This window comes from Caenorhabditis briggsae (assembly GCF_000004555.2).
Source record: "Caenorhabditis briggsae complete genome, chrII, whole genome shotgun sequence".
NCBI lineage: Eukaryota > Metazoa > Nematoda > Chromadorea > Rhabditida > Rhabditidae > Caenorhabditis > Caenorhabditis briggsae.
Genome location: NC_013486.2, coordinates 9,612,348 through 9,631,496, shown reverse-complemented (window position 1 = coordinate 9,631,496; position 19,149 = coordinate 9,612,348). Strand labels below are relative to the sequence as shown.

The 19,149-nt window shown below is 37.7% G+C and overlaps 2 protein-coding genes across 2 annotated transcripts; both read left to right on the top strand.

The window, feature by feature from the left end:
* Positions 1-6,110: 6,110 nt before the first annotated feature.
* CBG02576 lies at positions 6,111-7,387 on the top strand (the record flags this gene model as incomplete). Its single annotated transcript, XM_002630815.1, has 3 exons — positions 6,111-6,333; positions 6,380-7,140; positions 7,190-7,387. 3 exons carry the CDS (start codon positions 6,111-6,113, stop codon positions 7,385-7,387), a joined length of 1,182 nt encoding a protein of 393 aa, XP_002630861.1.
* A 490-nt stretch (positions 7,388-7,877) lies between these two features.
* Cbr-rars-2 lies at positions 7,878-9,696 on the top strand (the record flags this gene model as incomplete). The annotated part of the gene is made up of 7 exons (XM_002630816.1): positions 7,878-7,965; positions 8,013-8,116; positions 8,164-8,525; positions 8,570-9,062; positions 9,120-9,245; positions 9,296-9,556; positions 9,601-9,696. 7 exons carry the CDS (start codon positions 7,878-7,880, stop codon positions 9,694-9,696), a joined length of 1,530 nt encoding a protein of 509 aa, XP_002630862.1.
* Between the last annotated feature and the right edge of the window lie 9,453 nt (positions 9,697-19,149).

Sequence of the window (19,149 nt, the reverse complement as noted above, 5' to 3'; positions counted from 1 at the left end):
CCACCGGTTTTTCTAGTCCACGGTCAGATTTTTTGTACCAGAATAAAATCATTGGGATTTCTTTTTCCATGGAAGTGAAAAAACAAAACAGGGGAAACCCTTTGATATAATGTAAAAGAATGTTCTTTTTTGTGCTTTTTTATGGTTATCGAAATGATTTTGTAATGGTCAGAACGAGGGTGTTCAATAATCATAAAACGATCAACAACCACCTTCAGGACAGAAAAACGTCATTTGAAAAATGATGTTTTGTTATCTAACTACCACGCGCCTAAATGTTTGGGAACTACAGAATGCTCTTGTAGGAGGTTTAATACCGTAGTACCTTCAGTTGAACCACCAAATTTGAGCTCAATTATCTCGGTTCAATTGTAAGATATCACAAAAGTTTTAACTCTATTAGTGGAAATACGGTATATGGAAGGTCCAATTTTCGTTAAAACGTAATTCGATAATTTAAAGTTTCGTGATTTCAATAGGCTCTTGTCAATGAAAGTATATATTTGATTTTCTTTTGAGATGTGTATGAATCATCACTACGGTACAAAATATCGTCCGATTGTTCGATGTTCAGGAGAAGAACAGAATTTGAAAAATAACAAGAAGCGGAACAAAATTAGTGAAGGAAAAACCAGAAAAACAAGAAACACAAGACTCTGTTGCTCTGTTCAGCGTAAAATTTCATTTTTCCTGTTTTTTTTTTCGTTATTTCTGGCAGACCCCCTGGATACGCACTAACTTAATGAAAGAAACCAAAAGATGCGCCCGCATTGAAAACGATTTGATGATGACGTAAAAGGAGATGACGGGAGAAAAAAAGGGATATCATTATGCAGAATGAAAAGTAGATGTTGTAGAGAATGTCATCTTACTTTGATACTCTGAAGAAGTCGTAGGTGTGAATTGGTTTGGAAAGTTGTAAAGAAAGGTAGTGAAGGGAACTTGTTCGAGGAGATGGCGAAGGAAGTATTCTCGTGGCTGGAACTGTAAAGTGGATCAGAGAGACATACGAACTCTTAAAGGGTTTTGTGGATTACGGTTTTTATAAGCCACTGAAATAATCTGGAGTTTGTAGTTCATATACTGAGCACTGGTACTCCAAGTACCGTATTTTCTCAAATAGAAGCGCAACCGTCAACTTTGAGATTGTTTATCTCGATTTCTGTGAGAGATATCAAAAAGTGGTCAACTAATAAAATGTAGCTGATATTATGATAAATATTTTATCAGTTGACCACTTTTTGATATCTTTCACAGGAATTGAGATTATTGAGCTCAAAGTTGACAGTTTGGTTGAGTTTCAATTAAAGCAAACGGTACTTTTATGCTCTATAGCTACCGTTCTTTTTTGCAATGTTGGCTTAAAAAATTTTTTTCTAACAGGTTACAATCCTACAAATGTAACTTACCATGAACAGCCAGCTCACCTATATATTTCAAAACATATCTGCTTTAAATAATAGAGCTCTGCCAGCCCAGTTTCTATGAATTCGACACATTGGGAACTTGGAAAAACGTATAATTTTGGGTGTAAGAGGCTGGTTGACTGGTGGTTTCAAAACGATATTTTGTTTATAATTATTGTGTTTGAGGATGACCACGAAAGGCAAGAATCGATGCTGCTCACACACTTGAAACTCATCCTCAATGAAAAGAGTGAAAGTCAACTTTCTTGAGTTTTGGGAGAGAAGGAAACCAATTAGGTTCAGACCAAATTCCACGGATTTCCGTTTCTCGAGCGCCTCTTGAGTGCAATTCGAGATGGTCCTTTCATTTGTCTGCGTCTCTTCGTCTCACACTATCTTCAACCGGTAAAACGATACGAAATGCACGTTGGAAGGAAGAAGTAGACTGAAGGAAAAGAAGAAAAAGAAGAAGAAGCAGCTTCTCCTGGACCTTCGCGCACTTTTCCGCCGTAACAATTGGTGATGATGGAGTTGTTGCGGAAGGATGATGAAGAAAAATAGAAAATACGGGAAAAGGGTCCCCACTCTCCTCAAAACAAATTCAATTTTGTTGCACTTTTCTGCTCGTTTTGGTCCTTACAGATCCACCTTCTTTTTTTCTTTAAAAGTTTTTCGAAGAATGAGGGACGCTAGGCGGAAAGGCTCGCTCGTAAAGTGACCTTGTCGATTCGTCATAATTACGGAGAAGCGGAAAAAGAAGGAAAGAGGAGATGAGAGGAAATAGGGAGCGAAGGACGGATATCAAATATGGAAATTGGCAGCACTTTGACAGGAAATGACTGACGAGCACTGGCTAATTTTCCGACAAGGTGGTCATTTTTAAGAAAGGAATTCGTTTAGTTTAGTTTATGAATTACTATGTTCCATTTTTTCTTGAAGATATAGGGACTTTTAGAAAATTGTTGATGAAATCAGATACGCAGTAAATTATAACTAATTTCTCATTTTCAAAAAAATAATAATCCAGATGTCTAACTTCTATAATGGCTGTCTGAGAAAAAAGGTTAAGAAAGGATATCTCGCAAAAAAATTTCAAAGGTTCAAGAGCAAACTACCGTATCCTTGGAGGTTGGCAAAAAAATCAACTGAGCCAACTGGGCACCCACTTTGGGAGGTCCGATGCCCTCCGGAAGAGAAAATGGCTCATTTTTTACACTCGATTGTATAGAATAGAGGTCGTCCCATGGGGAGAGACGAACCAACTCGAAAAAGCCGACCTTCTTGACAAATTGGGATAATTTATTGGGACAGAAAGACGCAAGAAGGTTTTTCTTACAAGGAGGAAAAAAAGTTGGTGGAGAGTCATGGAAAGAGCACCAAGTTTATTTTGGTTGAAAAAGCGAGGACAATGGAAAAGGGAAGCTGAATGTGATGGCTTTTGGTTGATTGTGGTGGGGGTCTGAAAGGAAAAAAAGGTAGAGAGCATGAATGGAACTATTTCGAGAATAAATACCTTTGTTGGGTTGCAGAAAACAAAAGAAGGAACTCTGAAAAATATTAATAATGCTCAAGTGGAAAAATTTTGAGCTTTTGAAAGTGAAGGGAGGGATTACCATAGCTAGCTTTAATTTGATTAAAAGAACAACTACCGTAAAGTCTGTAATACACGGCCGTTAATTTTCAAATCAAGGTTCCCTTCCGCGAGGCCGTGGTAATAGAAGGGCCTCTTAACTCGTGACAGGTCTTAGGGTAGTCCAAAAGTAACTACTGAATCAGAAGGGTTCTGAACACTAGGTGCCAAATATGTATTGTTCTTATCGCAATCATGAAATCCGCATCAAGGCGGAAGAGATTCCTCCGAAAGTTCCTTAAGTAACAATTTGAGTTGGGACTTCCATTTAAAATTATCTGGTTGTTCCAGGGACTCTTTCACTCCTTTCTAAATATTGCTGCCAGCCTTGGCGCAGGCTCCAGATGAAAGAGAATAACTTCTGGAAGTGTTTTCAAAACTAGATCTGCACAGTTATTATAAACTTTTCTAATACTCAGATGATCGAAACATTTGAATTTTTCAGAATTACCGGTTGTTTTTTAAATTATTTCTTTTCTATCATGTATTTATTTAAATTTTTGCGCCCCTCAAATTGTTGTATCTTCCGAATTATTTTCCCCATCATTAATTTTTCTCAGTTTCCCATGGGACAATGATTTTTTTGGTTTGTGAGTCATAACAATCATGTGTCAATTGGATAGAATAAAAACAAAATTCCATTAGTGTTCCTGAAAACTTCGCGAATTCGATGTTTGATTCGATCATGGATTTATTGTGTAGCTCTAAATCACTCTGCACCAGGGATCTTCGGAACAGAATTCTTATATTTTCGGAATGAAATTCGGACGGGAATTTTTCCGCTTTTTTCAGAATTAGAAATTTTTGAACTACCGTATGACAAAGCCGTACGTAAAAAAGTTTTCTTTCGGGTCTCGAGCGGAATACTGTGAAAGTTTTTGTTGTGTTACCGAAATCTGTTTGTCAATTTTTCACCAACTTTTTGCTGCTCCGGGACGTTTCGTAGCGAGACGATTCGCAGCTGAGACGTTTCGCAGCTAGGACGTTTCGCAGCCGCGCGTTTCGCAGCGGGGACGTTTCGCAGCCACAATTGTCTTAAAGCAAGGAATCGCAGATTTAATGCAGTTTTTTCTTGTATTTTCTTGCAAAAAAAAAACTGAAAAAATTTGATTATGTGCGTTTCTTATATTTAGCTGTTAGAAAACTGATGTCTCGAAGTTGATGAAGGCTATAGAGAATGTAAAATAACAGATAATTGAGCAAGAAAATACAAGAAAAAGATGCTTTAAATCTGCGATTCCTTGCTTTAAGACAATTGTGGCTGCGAAACGTCCTAGCTGCGAAACGCGCGGCTGCGAAACGTCTCAGCTGCGAAAAGCGCGCTGCGAAACGTCCTAGCTGCGAAATGACTCAGCTGCGAATCGTCTCGCTACGAAACGTCCCGGAGCCCTTTTTGCGCTTTTCTGATGGAAAACTGAGATTTTTACTTTAAATTTTGATTGTTAAAAATTCCGAAGATTGCGGAATTTCAAATTTTCAAATTCGAAATGTTCCGAAAATCCGAACATTTGAGGCGTCATCTTACGAGAGAAAAAAAAACTCATTTTTCCAAGTTTACGATTTTCTTCTAGAATTCCAGAATCAAAAAAAAGTGTCTAATCGCAATACTCTGCTACCTCTACAGCTCATACATCGCTACCATTTTCCCTCTAAATATTTACCTTTCTGAGAAGAAACTCGTCAACCAAAAATACTCTCAACACTCATTTTTCTTCTTTTAACCATTTCAAATTGTTATCAGTTTTCATATTCTCTCCGAAAACTCCACCTCTACACACTCCGATAAGAAGTTTTCTGGAAATTCTCCGAGTAATCTCCTATTTCATTAAACACACATTTCTAATCGAGTCGACTAGCTTGGTATTTTCACTTTATTCTCTTCCTCTTTTCCTACTCTTCCCTATTTCCTCTCGTTTCCTCTAACGCCTTCAGCCGTTTTTGACAGCGTCCTTTTGCATCTCAATTCGCAAATATTGATTTTTACTACAGAAATGCTTTATTTTCCAGCCGGATTAGACTCCCATCTGCAAGTTTCAGTCTCAAATTCGAGCGCCTTTCCCATATTCTCATTAGGGCGCGCTTGGTTGTTTCAATTGGACCGCTAAATAATTCAGGATTGTCAGGGAATTATAATTTAAAACAGTGGGCGTTGCTCGGCAAAAAATCTGCTGATTTCTGCGCACGGTTTTCCTGCAAGCACCGCCCACTATTTTTATTTTCTTTGTTTTTGCGCCGGCGGGCTTCATTAAGTTTTTCCGGCAGCTTTGTTTTTATCCAGTTTTTTTTTTGAAAAATCGAACTGCAATTAGGTTGCTATTCGACCTCGAGAGGTGCCCTTGAGGTTATCTCACTAGCGTTCACTCCACCTATACAACCGGTCACAAAATCAAACCATCACTCATTGGCCACTCTGCTTTTCCAAGTTTTTACATAAAGCGCAGCCTTATCGCTTGCGGTGCCTTGCCTCGCTTCTTCGACACTGACCCCTCGATTAGGCGGTTATCATTATCGACCTGTGATAACTTTTCTCCTACTCGATTCATTTCTTTTCTTGCTAATTAGTACGATTTTTATATGAAATTCGTTGAAATTTTCAATTGAGGAATTGTTATATTTTTCTTCCTATTCGTTAGTGACTCATAGCCATTTGAAAACACTGTTTTCTCTATGCCTATTTCTCTATCTCTATTAAAAACCCCTCATGTCGTCTATTTCTTCCTGGTTGCTGTGCGAGTCAGCATCTCTCAAAAAATTCAGTGACACGCCTCTATTGTTCCACAGCTTTCGATTCATTTTGGAACCAATTCTTCTTCATATTGCTTTCAATTCCAATAGCCATCTGTTCGTATGGACATTCCGGCGAAAAATCTTTTATTTCATAACAACAGCATCCATCGTGACCCACTCTGCTTGCCTCGTCTCTCTGTCTCTCTTACTCTTCTCCTCATCCTGGCTGTTGAGTGACTGAGTTTGACTTATTGTTTATTTACACGAACTCCTTCTAAATGTTATGCTGATTTGAATTATTTGTCTTTTTCCGTTGAATTTTCAAACCCCTGTAATTTTCAGACAAGATGGTGGCGTTTGCTGTCATCATCTCTGTGATGATGGTGATCACCGGATCACTCAACACCATTTGTGCCAAATGGGCAGACAGCATCAAGGCCGACGGCGTTCCATTCAACCATCCCTTCCTTCAAGCGACGTGCATGTTTTTCGGAGAGTTCCTTTGCCTCGTTGTATTTTTCCTGGTCTTCGGATATAAAAGATACATTTGGAATCGCGCCAACATTCAAGGTGAGTTTTGATTAACTATTTGAATGAATCCGTTCTGATATTCCAGGTGAAAACGGAAGCATCACCGAGATTACCACCGAGGAGAAGCCAACTTTGCCGCCATTCAATCCATTCCTTTTCTTCCCACCAGCACTGTGCGATATTCTTGGAACATCCATCATGTACATTGGACTCAACCTGACCACGGCTTCGAGCTTCCAGATGCTCCGTGGAGCTGTCATCATCTTCACCGGACTTCTCTCTGTCGGCATGCTCAACGCTCAGATCAAACCATTCAAGTGGTTCGGAATGCTCTTCGTTATGCTTGGACTTGTGATTGTCGGAGTCACTGATATCTACTACGACAGCAACCCACTTGATGACAAGAACGCCATCATTACCGGAAATCTTCTTATCGTTATGGCTCAGATTATCGTCGCTATTCAAATGGTCTACGAGCAAAAGTATCTTACAAAGTACGATGTGCCAGCTCTCTTCGCTGTCGGATTGGAGGGGTTGTTCGGAATGATCACTTTGTCGATTCTTATGGTTCCATTCTACTACATCCATGTGCCAAAAACGTTCTCGACCAACCCAGAGGGACGACTTGAGGATGTGTTCTATGCTTGGCAAGAGATTAAAGAGGAGCCTACCATCGCGTTGGCTCTTCTTGGAACTGTTATCTCCATCGCCTTCTTCAACTTCGCCGGAGTCTCTGTCACCAAGGAATTGTCAGCTACCACTAGAATGGTTTTGGACTCGATCCGTACACTTGTCATCTGGGTTGTATCTATTCCACTCTTCGGCGAGCAGTTCATCGCCATTCAGGTTTGTTACTTAACGTATGATCCAAATAATTCATTCTCCTCATTTTCAGCTCTCCGGATTCGCCATGCTTATTCTCGGAACCCTCATCTACAACGACGTCCTTATCGGACCATGGTTCCGTCGCAACATTCTCCCCAACCTCAGCTCTCACGCTACTTGTGCCCGTTTCTGGTTATGCATCTGCGGAGGTGATTCGGAGCTCATCGAATACAACCAAGATGATCAGGAGCATCTTCTCGAAGCCTAATCAAACTCTATCTTATTCAATTTGCCCCTACTTTCTCATTTTTCATGTGTATGTATAGCTGTGAACACGCGGATTTCACATTTTCTATGAACACAACAACAGCGTGTGGTGCTCTTCTCTTCGACGTTTTTTGAGATATTTTGCTCATATGCTTCCTCTTTCTCGACCCACATAGTTCATATGTTATCTATTATTTATCCCCCTATTTCTCTCTCGATTTTTCCTCGTTATTATCTTTTTCACACACACACGAATCTTACAAAGTTCCAATCTGTGATACGAGTCTCTTTGCTGTCCCATCCACTCTCTTTTACCATGTTCTGGAAACGATTGCACTTCCTGTACCCTGTCGAAATAAAGATGTGATATAATATAGCGACTTACTATACTAATCTCTCCTCAGCTTTTGTGTGAATCGTCACTGCGTCTTTCTCGTTTATCTCCTTGGAAGTCGGTTTTCAGCTGGAAAGCACATTGATCTCATTTTTAGATGAGCGGGGAGGTGTGCGTTCAAGCGTTGCAGAGGCTTCGACAGACGGGTTCTTTCACGCGCCTTGTTGAAAATAAGTACAAGGGAGGTTCGTAGAGTTACAAATACAAATTTCGGGTTTAAGTTTTGTTTTAGGGCCGTCTAAGCGAATCGTCGTCGATTTCTCTTCCCCCAACATCGCCAAGCAGTTTCACATTGGAAACCTGCGTTCGACATTGATTGGAAGATATGTTGATCAGGTTTGGTGCTAATTTATCTGACAATCCCATAGAATTCTCATTACCAGGTGAACAGAGTGATGGGTAATCAAGTGACATCTGTGAACTATTTGGGCGACTGGGGTACTCAATTCGCGATGATCGCTGCGTTCTGGCCTCAAATGAAGCCATCCGACCAGTACTGGAACTCACTTTCTGAAGTAGAAAAGATTAAGCAGCTGACAGATTGCTATGTGGTTGCAAACAAAAACATGAAACTAGATGAGGAGTTCAGAGCCAAAGTTTACGAAACGTTCGTTTCAATGGAAAAAGCAGTGACGGAGGGTAATTATGAGAATGATGAAAACATGAAACTATGGAGCCAAATAAGGCAAATATCAAAGGAACATCTCACTGGATTCTATAACACATTTGATGTGAAGTTCGATGAGTGAGTTATTCTTTAAACAGTCAGAACGTTCATTTTCTATACAGATGGCTGTGTGAATCGAGTCAAGTACGAAAAGCCCATCAATACGCCCAAGAGCTAATTGACAAAGGATTCACAGAAGACTTGGATGGCAGAACCATAATTAGACTTAAAGACGGAGAGACGGAGAAGAAGAAACTCGATGGAGTCAACTATGCAATTCTACGAAAAAGCGACATGTCGAGTCTCTATTTAACCAGAGAAATTGCAGCGATTCTTCATCGAGATGCCACGTTTCAAGCTGATCGATACTTGTATGTTGTGGATCGTGCCCAGCGGCCGCATTTCAATGCTCTTAAAGTAGTTCTGGAGAAGCTCGGGCGGTCGGATCTTGCTGAGAAAATCGAACACGTTCAGTACGGAAGGGTGCGAGGGTTATCCACGAGAAATGGAAGAACAGAAGCTGTCGGAGAGATCGTCGAACGAGGAAGAGAACTAGCGTTACAGTTTATGAAATCGTCGAAAACTTTCTGCATGGATCCGTCCGTTGAAGAAGATGTAGGAAGAATATCGTTGAAGAAGATCTCATTTTCCAGGTCAACCTTAAATTTTCAGATCGCAGATGTCTTATCCATCTCTACAATCGTATTCAACGAACTGAAAAGAGCGCGTAATTCGGAATACGAGTTTTCCTTTCAAAACGCATTTGCATTGAATCAAAACAACGCATTGGCTCTACAGGTGCGTCGTAATGGGATGATAAATGAAAATCAGTGATAACAGAATTTCAGATGAAACATAGTCGACTGTCATCGATTGAAGACAAAAATCAACACCTTCTACCTCTAGTAGATTCATGCACCAAGTTTCCCGTTGACGATACAAATGACGATGTAAAAAGATTGATGAGATTATTAAAAGATCTTGAAGAATCAGTTGAATTGAGTGCTCAGAAGTTGGAAGCTTGTCAGCTGACGGTTCAGTTGATTCATGTGGCAGCAGCAGCTGGAAGTGTTCAAAAACAATTGCGAGTTAAAGATCAACGAGATGAGGTATGTTGAATAAGAATTTCAAAATCGAATGCTTCGAAATCCAGATCGCCGTTCCACGCCTTCTCCTCTTCTCTGCCGTGCGAAATGTCCTTGCCGAAGGTCTGAAACTTCTCGGAATGACGCCAGCTCGTTCGATGTGATGGTACGACCTGGAAAGGGTCCCGAAGCGTGCTTTTCCACAACAGTCGCATCGCCTTTCTAGGATATCAATGCTGTGATCATTATCTTTTTTAGTTTAGTTTTTCAGATTGTTCCATAATACTTTTTTAGAACTTCTCCTTCAAAATAACTTTTCCTGTCTTTTATGTCTTCTAGTCCAGATCTCTACTTTTTTTCACTTAGTGTTTTTCGAATTGCACCCAACAATATAAAAAAATCTATCCAGTTACATGCAATTGCCACAAAAAATTTTGCAATTTGGGTCTTTTCTTACTCCTCTGGACTCGGCGTCTTCGCCTGGTCTTCTTCATTTTGGTTGGAGAAAACACACCTCGTCGTCCGCAACCACATCTTCTCATTCTTCTTCTCCTTCACTTCGTCGTCCTATGTCCCAATTGTTTTATCCTTCCCTCGTGAGCACATACACACGCACACTACCACTACCACATAACATCGTCGTCCTATCTTCTCTTCTCTTCTGGTAGGCCTCCCCCGAAATCGTTGTCGACGACACCGGAGATCTCCAAACTTTCGACTCATTCTTCTCTTCTTCTTTTTTGTCTTCTTCTTCTGTCTACCCGAAACAGACAGAAAGAGTGCACTCCAATTCTCGGGTTTTCTTCGAATCGGTACTCCGGACGGAGGTCGTGAGATTTTTCAATGAAACTCAAAAACCAACTTGTTCTTCTAGACTATTCTATGGACTTATAAGTGATATGTGTTTCCACTTTTTTGCATCCTTTCGCCCCGTTTACCACAATTATTGGACTCCTTTGTCCATTTTAAACTAGACTTTTCCTAGGCTTTCCATACGTAGAGGTACTGAAAGATTCCACAGTAATCTAGTCCTTTTGGAGATGTCTGTTACCAATTTCAGCTTTTTTGCTGTATTCCGAAGCTATAAAAAAATTGTCAAGATATATTGCCGATTTTTGTCAATTTTTTCTGAGCCTGTTTTCTCAGTTTTAGTCTAAAAACTTTTTCCTATTGTCGACTGTAGAGATACACCGGTGGTCGGAGTTCCCATAGCGACAACTACCGTAACCTTCAATTTTTTTCCGAATAGTGAAAAACTTGAAAAAGAATGCAAGAATATCTAGAAAATAAATCCTGATAATAATTATATTTTTTGGTTGCTGTAGTTGTCGTTGTGGGACCTTTGACCACCTCCACTGGCTTTTCTTGTCCACAGCTCCGATTTTCGCATATCTGCATAATACCGTAAACACTCTAATAAATCCCGCCCCCAACCCGTCAACTTTGAGCTCTTGTATCTCATTTCCTGTAGAAGATATCGAAAAGTAACATACTAACAAAATGTTTATCATAATATCAAAGATATTTTGTCAGTTGACAACTTTTTGATATCTTTCACAGGAACTGAGATAAATTGGCTCAAAGTTTAAAGTTAGGGTGACGTTCTATTAGAGTATTTACGGTGTATTGTATTTTTGATTATGAGTATTGAAATTACTTCAGTCTGTTTGAGATACAGTAATCTTTAATCTCATTTATTTTATTCAAAAGCCCAATTATTTTCTAGATACCTTATGGTACTTATTATAGAAAGCTTCGGAAAACAACATTTTGAGAAATTCAAATTTCAAATCATGCATTCATCACATTTCCTCTACAGTTTTAACACTCCTGACCTGCTCTTCATGATGTACTTTTTTTTTAATTTTTTGGACCATGATCCCCAATTCTCTTCTCCCGATTTTGCAACAAAAAAAATCCGTTTTACGCCGTTTTTGGAACATCGGAGTACACAGATTCATCATTGTCACTCAAAAAGTATTCAGAACCTGTGAGGTTTTTTCAGATTTCCATATACACATACTTTTCTTGGTTTTTTCTCACAATTCTTATAAAATATTCAGTTTTTTTTCTGATTGAAAGATGCTCCTCACTTCCCGCTTATCCAACCGATTTGCCTTTTTTCCCTTCATACATGTTTCTTTTTCTTCTTCTTCTTCTTCTTCTTCTTCTTCTTCTTCTTCTTCTTCTTCTTCTTCTTCTCCTTCTTCTTTGCTATCCAGTCACATTTTTCGCAGAACATGACGTTCGAACCATTCTTTTAGTTATTCTTTAGTCCAAATTGGCCAAATCAATGTCCTGACTCTGATCAACTAATGATCTCTAATATTGCCGAAGCAGAAGGGAGCAGCAGTTGAAAAATGGCTTGTATGAATTGAAAATTGTTTGTTTTTTTCTGTTAGTTTTACGACGACTTCTCTCAGCTGTTTTGCTTATTTTTTGTATTCTTCTTTGACTTTTCAGTTTTCTTTTCTCACTTTTCAGAATACCCTTTGACTGAGTGGGCTTACAAATTCCGTTTTCTTCTCGTGAGATCATTGTTTTTGCTGCATTTATGTATGTTAAACTCTTCCTGGTATTAGGTTTCTTCCTCGAACCATTTTTCCAAGTGTGAATATTTTATTTATACCTAGATGAAACAAAAGGGCATATGTAGTTTAAAGTATGGGTTCATTTTTATTCACTTCCACCTTTTTGGGACTAGAAATTCTGGAAATCCGGAGAAGGGTTGGAACAACCGCTGAGAGATCATAGCTATTTTCGTCGGTGATTTTTCCCAGAAAAATTGTATTTTTGACGGTTATTTTTTTCTAATATTATTGCAAAAAAAAAGAAGAAAAAGCCGAAATCCTCGAAAAACGTCGTTTAAAGTGAACATTTTGCAAAAAAAAAGGTGATGACTTAAATTTTTTCTGGCCATGACCTAATTTTTTGATTTTTAGGTCATGACCTAAATTATTCTAGGTTGTGACCTACATTTTTGAATTTTTTGGTCATGACCTACATTTAAAAATTTTTTGGTCATGACCTAAATTTTTCCTGACCATGAACTAAATTGTTCTAGGTCATGACCTAATTTCTTGATTTTTAGGCCATGACCTAAATTTTTCTGGGTCGTGACCTGATTTTTTAAGATTTTCTAGGTCGTGACCTAATTTTTCGTTTTTCTATGTCATGACCTAATTTTTTGGACTTTTTAGGTCATCACTTATTTCTTGGATTTTTAGAAGATGACTTAAATTTTTCCTGGCCATGACCTAAATTTTTCTAGGTCATGACCTAATTTTTTTGATTTTTAGGTCATGACCTAATTTTTCGTTTTTCTAGGTCATGACCTACATTTTTCGTTTTTCTAGGTCATGACCTACATTTTTAAATTTTTTAGTCATGACCTAATTTTTTGGACTTTTTAGGTCATCACTTATTTCTTGGATTTTTAGAAGATGACTTAAATTTTTCCTGGCCATGACCTAAATTTTTCTAGGTCATGACCTAATTTTTTGATTTTTAGGTCATGACCTAATTTTTCGTTTTTCTAGGTCATGACCTACATTTTTAAATTTTTTAGTCATGACCTAAATTTTTCTAGGTTATGACCTAATTTTTTTGATTTTTAGGTCATGACCTAATTTTTCGTTTTTCTAGGTCATGACCTAATTTTTCGTTTTTCTAGGTCGTGACCTACATTTTTAAATTTTTTAGTCATGACTTAAATTTTTCTAGGTTATGACCTAATTTTTTTGGATTTTTAGGTCATGACCTAATTTTTCGTTTTTCTAGGTCATGACCTAACTTTTGGATTTTTAGGCCATGACCTAAATTTTTCTGGGTCGTGACCTGATTTTTTTAGATTTTCTAGGTCGTGACCTAATTTTTCGTTTTTCTATGTCATGACCTAATTTTTTGGACTTTTTAGGTCATCACTTATTTCTTGGATTTTTAGAAGATGACTTAAATTTTTCCTGGCCATGACCTAAATTTTTCTAGGTCATGACCTAATTTTTTTGATTTTTAGGTCATGACCTAATTTTTCGTTTTTCTAGGTCATGACCTACATTTTTAAATTTTTTAGTCATGACCTAAATTTTTCTAGGTTATGCCCTAATTTTTTTGGATTTTCAGGTCATGACCTAATTTTTCGTTTTTCTAGGTCATGACCTACATTTTTAAATTTTTTAGTCATGACTTAAATTTTTCTAGGTTATGACCTAATTTTTTTGGATTTTTAGGTCATGACCTAATTTTTCGTTTTTCTAGGTCATGACCTAACTTTTGGATTTTTAAAATCACGACCTGATTTTTGAATTTTCTATGTCATGACCTAATTTAACATTATTTTACGTGCCGGAGATGAAAGCTGAATGAATCCGAAAAATAGAAATGTAAAAAGGCGTCCCGCCGCCCTAGCCTAGGTTTCTCATTGCGCGGGAATTCAAATTTTCGTCCCTATTCACCACCTTTTTAGATCAAAGTTTTCGCTTTCAACTGCGATTTTCGGATAATCCAGATATTTTTTTAAAATTTTACACATTAATATTGGGAACATACATAACCTTTAAAGGTGGGGGGACATGAAAAAAATAATGTTCTCGATATTCCGTCTAAATATGCCCCTCGAGAGTTGAACTTGTGAGGACGAGGATTGGGGGTGCGGCGCCGCTACCGCCTGAGCCACGCGGGCAAAGAGAAAGCGGCACCTCGATTGCATACATAAAGGCGAGGACGACAGTTGTACGCAGAGTGACATTAAGCGTTGTACACCGTCACGGTAGAATGCATACTCGCCCCAAAAATCCCCCGTAAAATCTCCTGTCCCCCCACCTTTAAAAGGTTTTAACACAATGAAAGTTTTTGGTCAGACTCCCCATATAAAGTGAATATGATGTATTTCCATGTATCAGCCTTAACATTTTTACAATAATTCTTGACTCCCTGGTGGCCTAGAAACAACGATCATGAATCATTGAAATCGTGTGTCCATTATAGAGTCAGTTAGTGTCTTCATGATCATCATCATAAGTTATAAACTTTTCCAAGTACTCCAAAAACTTTAGTCTTTCATTCCGAATATGGGGTCTTTTGTTTATAGTATCTGTGTGTCTGTGTTAAATGCACCCATAACTCAGATTCCACAAAAGAGACACCAGAGAAACGGAAGTTGAAGGAATGCGTTCCCGGAGCCCACTCCTTTTTAAGGGATCATCATGGACACACATACACACCAAAGAGGACAAGATTTACTACTTTTTTTGTGTGAGAAGAAGAAAAAGAAAGCACGCGCGACGATTATTCCTCACTTTATTAGGTGGATTCTCGGCAGATGGAATCCGCATTTTTTGTGAGAAAGAGGAAGATTCTTTCCCGATTATCTTGCTCTTTTGCTCCTCTTGCGGGGAAAAAACTTTGTGCTTTGATTTCGATTCTGGTAACTTAAGACACGTTCTCTGAAGAACTCAACTTCAGCCCTACTGTCCACTGTACAGAAAAATTCAAACTAGTTTTTATTCATTGATATTATAGTAGTAAAATGTTGGAACACTTCTAAGATAAAAAAAATGCACATTTGGTTTGGACCCATCCGGTACTGCCCAAACGGTGACCAACTTTGGCCAAAAAAATTCAAATTTTTCTCGGGGAGGATAATGATTACATTTAACTTTGAATGAATTATACTTGCTATTTTATACATTTTTTGTGTTGAAACGTAAATTCTATCTCGTTTCCTTTCATCTGAAAATTCTTATTTTTGTTCCAATTTTGAAAAAAAAATCACTGAAAATCCGTCGTCGTGAAAAGTTTTAACATTAGCTAAAAAAAGATAATAACAGATTCAGGACTAACGTGCAGAAGCACACAAGGAAATGTTTGTTTGAGTATAAGTATCCTGTGCATAAGACAAGTTTTAGGCAAAAAAGTGCCAAAAAATGAGGTTTCACCATGTGGGGGAGTACATGGCAACTAAATTTCGCCCAAAATCGACCCTCTCCGATTTCGATCAAATTCATACCAGATGCAGCATGTGTCATGGATAATATTCAGACAACTACCCGGACTGATAAAAACGGGGAAAAAACTATATCTTTGGACATAAATATCTTGGAAGCATAAAAGTTAGTAAAAATATAATTTTACGTTTGATTCAAAGCAACTTAAATTTTCAAAGCGATTCCTAAGGTCTAGGTGTTGTTATGATTTTTCAAAGATGAAATGTTTCTTGCAAGTCGTTGCGATTTTTACGAGATGAAGCTACTTTGACAAGCGCTAACTCAGCTTAAAGGGGATGAATTAATTTGAAAATTGTCCAGTCTACTTATCACTTATTTTAATTTTTAAAATTTTAGCCCATTACAATTCTTTACTCAATTTTTATGCTAGTAAAAATTCTGGTCCGTCCGGCTAATTATGCGCCACCCTGTAGGTATTGGTTTAGTTGTAAAATTACTGATTGAAACAAGATTGATCTGTATATTCGAACTCAATAACTGTAGATTCCTGCCTTTCGAATTTTCAATAAAACTAATGTACCGTAATCACAATTTTCCAGATTTTTAAATAAATTGAAAATCCTCGAATGCCATATTTTCGAAATCCACAGATTGGAAATTTTTGAAACTTCAGTATCATAATTTTATAAAATCTCAGAATCTGGGATTCGAAAATTTTATTATAAATAAACTCCAAATTTTCGAAACCTTGGTGTTTTTAAATTCTAAGTTCACTAGTGTCACTAGAATTTATGGAAATTGCTGTAGGTTCTGAAAGTAGAAAAAATACTAGTCTGAAACCGAAAAGATCCAATCTCCTACGACCATTTTCAGCCGAGTTATTGTAATTTGAAGATGATGAGAAACACAGAAAAACGAGATACACTGCGTCTCTGACCCAAAAATTTTAAATAGCTGTAACTCGGCTAAAAATCGGTTTAAAATATCCTATTTTTGAGTAATTTATACGAAATTTTCTAGATTTTCAGTGAAATTTAAAAACTCCGAAATTATATAAATTTAAATTATTTTCCAAAATGTTGTTTCCCAGTAACTCGAACTCTCGTGTAACTCTTTCCGAAATGAGATCAATAGCAAATTCCCAAAAAAGGCATCTTCTGAATTCCTGACTTGTTAGGGGGAAAAATAACGTCGATACTAACAAACACAAGACTAAAGGCGATAACATTGTTGAAACGTGATACTTTTCTAGCAGGTAAGACATCCCTTAACCTGCTTCATTTTTCGTTCATCAGTTTTCTCGAACAATTTTTTGGGGGATATTTTTCGACATATTTGGAATCTCAAAGTGACGTGAGATCAACCATTTTATAGCCAATTTTAGATTCTCGATCGGAGGCGTAGGGGAACAAGAATGAAATGCATCCGTCGTTTCTTTTTTCGGAGGAAACCAATAAAGACATCTCCGAGGACTCCATACTTGAGCTCTGCCAGTTCAAATTCCGATACTTTGATTTCATTTTCTTTTGCAAAGTTTTTCAATAGTTAGTAAGATCAAACTCTTGAAATCCGAGGAGCTCTGCAAAAACTTTTTGTGCTCTGGGTTCTAGGGCAGGTTCCGGGTGATAAGTCAGTTGCAACGTCACAGTGCTCTTTTTTTCTTGAAACATCTTCCATTATTCACCAGAAATGATTTATAGCCACGTCATCGTCTGAAAAATTGATCTACACTTATAGTAGACTCTTCTGCTCTGTCTTCTCGTTCTCTTTTTTTTGTTTTTTTATATTTTGGTTCCAGTGACTGCCCATCATCTGACACATGTCTGTTTTTTAATTGATTTTCATCTCTGGATCAAGTCGTTTTTGTGGCTGAGGCTCTTGGGCGAGGGTGTGAAAAAAAGAAAACAATTGTCATATAAAAACGGGGAGCTAATTGCATTTATCTCGACTTCTCATCAGTTCTTTTCCTCACCTGAATCTTGATCTTGCATAGATTTTTGGCTGAATCTTTTAACTGAAATTGAGTTTTTAAAGGAGGACTCTAACCAAAAATTTTAAATCTGTTCGAAAAGTTATGGATTTTTTGATATTATTTAGGGAAAGTTCGAAATAACTGAGATCATCGAAAAACGCGGTTGAAATTGAAACATTTGCTTTTAAAAGTTGCGAAGAGGGACGAGGGTATGAATTCCAGCGCAATGGAAAACCTAGGCCACGGCAGAGCGACACCTTTTTTTACATGACAGAGTTTCTGGGTTTTTTCAGTTTTTATCTCCGGAACGTGTCGGCCATTAGAACAACCGTCGGCCATTAAAAAATGCGTCTAGCCGCGGTGGCCTAGGTTTCTCATTGCGCGGGAATTCAAATCCTCGTCCCTCTTCGCAACTTTTCAATGCCAAATTTTCACTTTCAACAGCTTTTTTTTGCTTTTTTTTGGCCATGGTCGACTATTTTAATGCAATAAAAGTTTGCTTTCTCCCTCTAAACTCTGGGAAAATTTTTGTTTCAAAGCTTCAATAAGTTCTACCCAAAGTATCCAGGAACTTTCGGAACATTGTTTTTTGGAACATTTCAAATTCTCCGATATAACATTTTTTCTGAAACCTTCTCTTTTTCCTGCTCTATACATTCTCTGTTGGCTTCTTCTTCAAAACTTGTTTATGTATTTTCTTTTTCTTCCCTCGAAACCACAAAATTGCATCCTCACTTTTTTCCAGTCAGTTTCCAATAACACAATCAGTGTCACGTTCTGCTTCTGATCCATACACATACATACACAATATTTCCAGTCATCATTCGTCCCCCAATTTTCAGAACATTCCTCTCTTCCAGCCACCATCATCTCCACTTCTTCCTTCGTTTATGGAAGAGACCGCGTCGCTTAATTCCGATTGGGACAGCGTATGCGGAGACACGAATCATGTAATGGTGAGTTGAAAAATAATTTGTGATGTTTAAAAATTGAAGCAAAACTTTTTTAGTCATCTAGTCAAAATACCGTAAATGATGTAATAGAAGTGCATCCTACTGCATGTACACTTTGAGCTAATTTCTCCCGGTTTCTGTCAAAGATATAGAAAAGTTGCTAACAAATAAAATGTTTGTCACTTTACGAGAAACATTTAATTAGTTGACAAATTTTTGATAGCTTTCAAAAGAACCGATATAGTTGAGCTCAAAGTGCACTTACATGCACTCTAACATGCAGAAGGCCACCCAAACCGCCAACTTTGAACTCATATATCTCATTTACTGTAAAAGATATTAAAACGTTGTTAACTGGTAAATTAATTATAATGATACTACAAACATTTTATCAGTTGACGAATTTATGATATCTGTCATAGGGGCCAAGTTAATTGATTTACCCTTCTAATACGGTAATCCATTTGCGTCATTCAAAGCAAAACGAAAATGAAACACTGGAAAAGTGTCAAAAACTAGAAAACTGACTTTGTATGAATTTTGAGAATTGGTAATAATCTGAAAATAATCAAGAAAAACTTCATACAATTTTATTAGTTCAGAACTTTTGGGTATCGGTGTCAGGGACCGAGTTATTGAAGTCAGGCAGACGGACTATGAGTAGAAATACAGTATTCCTATCCACCGAAAATATCTCATTGCAGACCTACAACGGCACGGTGCCACCCATTGAGATAACTCGTTCGA